Source organism: Cynoglossus semilaevis, chromosome 8 (genome assembly GCF_000523025.1).
Source record: "Cynoglossus semilaevis isolate Cse_v1.0 chromosome 8, Cse_v1.0, whole genome shotgun sequence".
In the NCBI taxonomy this organism is placed as follows: Eukaryota; Metazoa; Chordata; class Actinopteri; order Pleuronectiformes; family Cynoglossidae; genus Cynoglossus; species Cynoglossus semilaevis.
In genome coordinates, this window is record NC_024314.1 from 23,607,772 (window position 1) to 23,615,656 (window position 7,885).

General features: G+C 37.4%; 1 protein-coding gene across 9 annotated transcripts in view; it reads right to left on the reverse strand.

Moving 5' to 3' along the window:
• The window catches only part of grm8a (glutamate receptor, metabotropic 8a), a 269,940-nt gene that overhangs the window by 91,199 nt on the left and 170,856 nt on the right, over positions 1-7,885 (reverse strand). For all 9 annotated transcript variants that reach the window (XM_017034395.2, XM_025057310.1, XM_017034393.2 and 6 more), the window contains one exon: positions 7,188-7,391. In XM_017034395.2, coding sequence (XP_016889884.1) covers positions 7,188-7,391 — 204 coding nt within the window. The remainder of the gene's footprint in view (positions 1-7,187; positions 7,392-7,885) is intronic.

Consider the following 7,885-nt stretch of genomic DNA (forward strand, 5'->3'; position numbering starts at 1 on the left):
TATATTGTGTCAATATGTACAAAAGAATGAAGTTGCAGATGTGACGTTGTCAAAAAAAACAAACAAACAAAAAAAAAACAAAACAATTATCACTCCTGGCTCTCCTTCCTGCAAACCTATCTATATGTATGAGTAGCTACATGTCAACTGTCTTATCTGAAATTATTTTCCGACAAATGATGCGGAGAAGTTAAAAATACAAGAATATTTATACTTCACAAAAATTGAGTGTGGGGGGGTGGGGCGGAAAAGCATGACTAAAATAATAATTAAAATGTCAACGCTACATTTTTTTGAATCATTACATCTGTTTTTGCAAAGGAATTTTTTTCCGGCATAGACTAAGTACCTATGTTTGGCCAGGTGAGGCAGTAAAGTGATAAAAAAGACAGGAGAGACGGCGTAGGTTTTTTTTTAAATTTTAAAAATACGAGCTGTTACAACATTATTTCAATTTTATTCTCCACCACTGCACACTGCTGTCTGTCTTTCTGTCTGTCATCGCTGCGTAATAATTTACCACCCGACTCTGAAGCTGAGGCTGGAAGTGGAAACAAATTGCATCTTGTGCTCGGAGCTGCCAGGACGAGGCTGATACCTCCTGTGGAAGGTTGTACATTACGTCAATAATCTGTCATTTACTGCATGCTGCCTGTAATAGAACAGCAGGTATTAAAAAGAACATCAGTGAGCCTGTGAGTCCAGGGAGTTGTGAGAACAAACAGAAAACCAGCAGGAGGAGGGAAATTACTTAAGTATATGCCACTGATGTTTGACTTGTTGTAATTATGGAGTCAAGTGTTTAAACGGGAGAAATGATGACTGCAGAACTGCATGAAAATGTACCATATATGTTTCGTGGTTTAAGGAAACTGCATGAAAATGTACCATATATGTTCCGTGGTTTAAGGAGTATAATTTGCTCCGGAGTATAAGTCGCACCAGTGCCCTCTAACGTCGGTCAGAGTGAAAATAACAAACATGTACATTTTCAGTGGTACAAGAGAAACAGATACTGGTACAAGAGCCTAGAGTGCCCTCTAGCGGGTGTCAGTGTGAAAATAAAGAACGTGAAATTGTATATTTTAAATATATAAATCGCACCTGAGTATAAGTCGCAAACATAGTCAAAGGATTAAAAAAAAGTGTGACTTATAGTCCTGAAAATACGGTATCTGGATTTGGAATAAAAAAAGTTTTAGTTGAAGTAGAATCAGTCAAAGTACACTTCCTCAGTATTTTGAGCTTGAGAAATGTCATCAAATTTTTAAAAAATTATTCAAAGTAATTTACCGTTTGAAAAACGGTTCAAATGGTTGAACATGTCAAATGTTTACAGTATTATTATTGGTATTCTATCATTTCTCAAAGTGGATTTGCATTTTTGACTTTCGTGTTTTCTGATTTCTTTATGTATTTCACTACTTCCTGTGTCCTTCCTTTCTCAAGGTGAATTAAATTTACTTTTTTATATATATATATCTTAATGTTTAACACTCTGTGAAACACGTTTTTGTTCTTCTGGCTTCCTGGTAGTTTCCTAATCCTCGGTCAAACTGTTTTTCTAAAGTTTCACAAACCCAAGTTTGTAAATCTTCATTGTTTTTACTATTATTATTTAAATCACATGTGGGAAACACTGTGGCTCCTCTTGATTGTTGATTCACTGACTCAAATTGTAAGTCACTTTGAATAAAAGCGTCTGATAAATCACTGTTTCCCGAAGACTGGGTCGCGACCCTGAGGTGGATCGCAAGAGTTTTTTTTTTTCATCCCAGGAGTTTACGAATAACGTCTGTTGACTTGGGTCGCGAAGGTCTGTGACTTTTAAGTCCCCAGAAAAAAAGGAAGGTTTGTGACTTTTAAAACATGAGTACCCAGAAAATTTAGGAAATACTCTGCTAAATGCATTGTAATGTAACTCTTGTTTTTTTATTACAGTATATTGTATTGGACTTTTCTTTTACCTGCTTTGTCTCACAGCAGGTCATAATGGTTGACAAGGCGGTTTCCCAGTAACCATCCATCTCTGCCCTCTACCTAAGACCTCCAATCTTCTCTTCCTTCAACTCTGATTCCTCCACTTCCTCTCCCCTCTATGTCCGTCCTTCTCGGTTCGTCCAAGGTTATTATTCCCTGATAGACCGTCTCCTTTGCCCCTGCTTTGTTTCTCGGAGGTCATTAATGTGTGGTCGAGTTCATCAGCTCTCTGGGAGGCCCTGTGCTTCCATCTCAGAGGTCATCAGCACCGCATGGGCTTCCTCCTCCAGCTGCTTTTTCTCCTCCACCCTCCTCATGTCATCACCCCCAGCCCTGCCTGCGCCTCTCTCTCTCCCTGAGGTTGTTCAGCCAGGTATGGAGTTCATCATCTCAAAGTCAAGCTGCTCTAATTAGTTCAAGTCAGTTACTATGGCGACGTCTGCCTTGTCTGCTGGCAGGAGATATAAGCCAACGGTGACAGAACGACAACAGGAGTTTTCTTGCATGGAAACGCACACAAACACTCAGTCCCTGATGGATACTTTATTATTCTGATAGCTGCTGTCTGCTGTCACACAGTGGACGGCAAAGAAATTCTCTATCGGACAACTCTGTTATTTTTTATTTTTCACAGCTGCTGGCAGTTTGAGAGTCTCAAAGGAAGACCAAATAATTAAAATAAGTGTTAAAGTACAAGGGAACTACTAATATTACTACAAATTTGTCTGTTTTTGAGGAGCACCACTGTTCTGTCAGAACCTTCACCTCTAACCACGTCGTACCACAAAATATTGAAAGTACACAGCACTGTGGAACGTAATCATTCCTGGTACTGATTATATATATAAAAAAACTCATACAAAAAAGTTCATTTTCATTTTACGTTTTTTTTTAATCTACATTACTCAGTCTCAGTCCTCCAATGCTAAGTTTTGCTAATGCAAATGCTATCTTTTTCTTTTGGCTTTAATTGCAGTCAAAACTCTTCAGGTGCTTTAGTGCCACCTACAGGCGCTTTGCATACTGATAAATAATCACACATAATCACTTGAAAATCACATGAAAAGGCAAAAAGAGGGCAGCATCCCTGCTGTATATATGTCCAGTATAACTAAGGGAAAGTCTTAGTACAATTCCCAGAATTCCCAGCACTATATTCAATGGGTTACACTCAAAACAGCAGTGATTTATTCTAAAATATGTAAGAAACTGTGGTAGAAAACTTGAATATTATACGTCTAACAACAACTACAGTTTTTGAAAATTTGAGACAAAAAATAAATAAATAAAATAAAAATCATGACTCTAATAATAATAAAAGCCAGTCTCCAAATTCCAATAAAATACGTCATGACTCTAATAATAATAAAAGCCAGGCTCCAAAGTCGATTAACTACTGTGCAGTTCAATGGACAAAAACCTGAAACAAATAAAAATTAGTCACATTTCTGAAATAACAAGAGGTACGCTTCTTCAAAGGTACTCATGCAGACCGGTAGAGCGGTTTGACAGCAGCAGAAGAAGAAAAGTCACTGACACATACAGGAAAAAAATAGAAATTAGAACCAGTTAAGTGAATTTCAAGTCAGGCATGTTATAGAACACAATTCCAATTAATTCAATCAGTTTCATGTTTCTGCTGAGAGACTAATTAAGACACGATATTTGGTTTCTAATGTGTCGAATACATTGTGCCCAATTGTGGAACTGATACTGAAAGCTTTTTTTTTTTCTTTAACTCATTGTATATGCTGTGACTGAGGCGTTGAATAAATATGTGAAAGGATTTTTATTTGATGTCATTTTGTATTAATCTCAAAGCATAAAACATATTATAACGTATTGTTGTACTGATGCTGTTAGTAAATATATATTGTGTTTACATATATACGTTTATACTATCTATATATTTATATACAGTATTAACATGTATATTTATGCATGTGCACATATATTTTTATAAACATGTGTGAATATATGTGTTAATATATAAGCATACATATATACATATATACACTGTGTATATACATATTTATATCAACATATATAAATATATATGTTCATATATAAACATGTATGTATATATGTATATATATATATATATGTATATACAGTATATATACACACACATATATATATACACTGTGTATACACACCTTACAATATATGTAGGGATCGTTTGAAAGCCATAAACATACAGCAGTACTTTTAAAACAAGTATAAATAAACTAGGAAGTAAAAGCTGGACAGAATGTTGTGTCACAGCAGCTGGAAGCTTTTCTGTGTTTCCTTCTGCTACTGCTTCTGCAGGGTTAGTGGAGTGAATCTATAGATGCTTTTATTTTACACATGTACCACTGGAATGTCTCAGAGAGTGTGGTAGCAGCACATGGCCGTGTTCCAGTCGTACACATCACAATAATAAATTATTTATATTTGTCAGTCAAAATACCAAAATACTTTCTTCTCTACTTCTGTCAAATATATATAAATATAAAAATGTATTTTTAAATATATTTATAAATATATGTAAAATGTTATAAAATGTTATATATAGATAATCATCCAAGTTAACAATATTTAGCAATATATAATATATATTTTCCACATCTGATATCAATATTGCAACGTACGTCTGCCGATACCGACATCATTCCAATACCTTCTTTTGTCCTGCAGCTGGCTGTTGTTGCCAAAGCGTTAGCGTCCCTTTTTACGGCATGTCGGCAAAGCTACGTTGAGCATTTAAGCTTTGCTATCGGATTGGAACGTTTTCCAGCGCTCAATCCAGTCATTTTTGACCAATTAAGACCAATTAGACCGATACCAATCATGAGTATCAAAAATGAACACCTTTCTACTTCCTCTCAATGGGAGGACACTTCTTGATAAACATATCCTCTCCTACTTTCTCTCCTCTGGTGAACTTTTTCTTCCAAACCTTTTCAGTCACATCTGCCAGTTTGACTTCATTCTGTGTGTTAAGGCGGCTCAATACAGATCCAACAGGGTAACAATGGCCTGAACCAACAATCTGAAACGATCACCTCTCTCACACTCTGCCTTGCTCTCTCATGCCGTAACGTGAATCGGTATGGATTTGGTTGGAGCAGCCAGAAAGACAATCCTTTCCTGACAACTTTAACTCATTCTTTGCTTTTTTTCCATTTCTGTTGCACAAACACAGAGAGGGGAGATAAGTCTTCAGCTTTTCTTCTTCCTGACTGATATCGAGGACACAACGGCCCTGCGCACGTCAATACCAGACTTTTAATGTACAAGTCAAATATACTCTTGGAGAACGCAGGTACAAAGGCTTTTGGGACGTGATCTATTTCATCTGATAAAAAAAAAAAAAGTACAGGCGTTAACTGAAAGTTTCGAGTGTAACTGACTAAAAGAGTTAATGACCAAATCTGCATGCAGGATCAAATACGATATTTCACTGTACTTTATACTTTTTTTTTTTTTTGTTGAGGTGAGACACCTCTTTGGAAAAGTAGAAGATTTCAGTATCTGAGTATTTATTTTAACAAAAGTGTTCTTTAAGGCATTAATTGACCAACGAACAGCTACAAAACACAGTAGTTCCTTGTCAGACGTCCCCTTAAGAAATAAACCAAGATAAACAAACAACACACGTTTTGTGCTGGCACAGAGGCATTATCAGTTTCGTTTGATAATTATCGTTATCAAACAAGTTCTACTAATAGTATATTTTTAAAAAACAAAATATAAAATTGTAGATGAGCTAGATCTGATCTGCTAACAGCAAAAAACATTAAGCTATGTTTTTACTTGAAATTTTGGTTATCGTAATTTTCGGACTATAAGCTGCTACTTTCTTCACAGGCTTTGAACCTTGCGGCTTAAACAATGATGCAGCTTAGTTATGGATTTTTACAAGCTAATAAGGTTCACACTGCTAGCGATCAGTGACTTTTCTGGTAGGCTACTGTGTGTTACACTTATCGTAGCGTATATCCGTCTGTGCGCATATGTGCGTGGGGCGCGAGCGACAGAGAGAATGGTAGAAAAGGTTGAGAGCAGTTTGAGCCTCGAACTATGGTCGGTGTAGCAAAAGTTGAGAGCAGGTTGAGCCTCGAACTACGGTCGGTGCGGCAAAGCAGGAAAGAGCTAACATGTAACTAGCGGTATTACAGGCACTGTTCAGAAAGAAGCATTTATTTAATTAAAAGTGACAAAAAAAATCTTTCCATGTAACGGTCCCATGTTACAACATGGACACCTGCGGCTTACAGAGAAATGCGGCCTATATATGTACAATTATTTTTTTCTTTTTAAATTTAGTGGGTGAGGCTTATACTCAGGTTCGCTCAATAGTCCAGAAATTACAGTATATTCACGTTTGGGTCCTGTACTTTAATACTGCACCTAAATACAACAGGTGACTCAACATAACTTGTGTGACATGCCAGGCTCTTTATACTAAGAAGCAAAGGCAGACTGTGAAGTTCAGCCTCTGGTAGAGCAGTGAATCCAGGGAGTTTAATGATGAAACCACAGGACCATTAAAGTCTGACATATTCATGTGCATCACAACAAACTTCAGAACTTTACTGCAGGTGATATCAGCACCACAGTAACTTGCTTTGGACTAATTTACTTCTCCGCGTCCCCTTACAAAAAGGTTCCAGACACATTTTTTAGCACATTTAGTGCAGGTCAAAGCCCAGTCACCGACGAGGTCCTCGGTGATTCATGGGGGTGTACTTTCTGTGACCTTGTGTTTAAGAGTTTATTTCTTCCCCTTCTCCACCCACAATAAGAGACGAACAAACTTTAAGCACAATAAGACCGTTGTTCCAGAGACAGCCACCTGAGCACAGCTGGTTTTCAGAAGGGTTCCACTCAGACACATTCAGTTTTATCTCACCTCTAAAGCAGCAACAGACAAATATTTCAATGATCCGTGTTTTTTTTATATATATATACTAAATTGTTGTTTGCAGGTGTGCGGCCATATTGAGTCACCACAAATGAAATAAAAATCTGATTTTTGTCTAACATAATTATTTGATTTTTTTTTTTATCAAATCGCGGGCCAGATTGGCTCGTTGGGTGGTCCAGATTCAGCCCACGGGCCACCAGTTGGTGATCATTGCTTTGTTTTTTTATATATTTAAATACCACTGATCCATCAGCCTCACTTGTGTGGACGTTAAGTGTGTAGTGTCATCACTCACCATTGAAGTTCACGGCACGTATGTGACTGAGTAGCTCTTTGCCATCGATGCTATTGGCCATGCGGGGGCAGAGGCCGGGGTAGCCGAAGCAGAACTCACGGTGCATGCGGTGCAGGGCGTGAGCCATGGCGTAGACGGCGTCCATCACAAACTGCACCTTCCCCTCCTGTTCGTAGCTGGAGTCCCGGCCAACTTTTTCTAAACCTGAAGAAGGGAGAGAAAATGAAATGAGATTTCATAATAAAAATCTGAATTTTCTCAAACTGCTGACCGTAACTTTATACAAACATATAAAAATGCCAACAATCCAGATGAAAACTGCCATATTTAGAAAAACCCTGAAAAAAAACTCTTAAAAGGAAAGAAATTGAAGGCAAACAACTAGTAACAAGTGAAAGACGAACGATTGGGGTCAAGACAACAGAAACTTTAAAAGGGTATGAAGCGAAGAAAAAGAGAGATGAAAACAGAGAAAGAACTCGGGGAAGGCAGGATGACCACGGTGACAGGCGGCAGGCCACTCAGCCTAACAATGACAAATCACTGCTCTCAATCCATTTTCACTCTGGTAGCAAAGTTACAGAGGAGGGAACAACATGTTCCTCCTTTATGTGTTCTGAAGTACTGATAATGGCCATTCCTTGTATGAGGAAATGTTAAAAAAAAATAAAAAAAAAATATATATATATATATATATA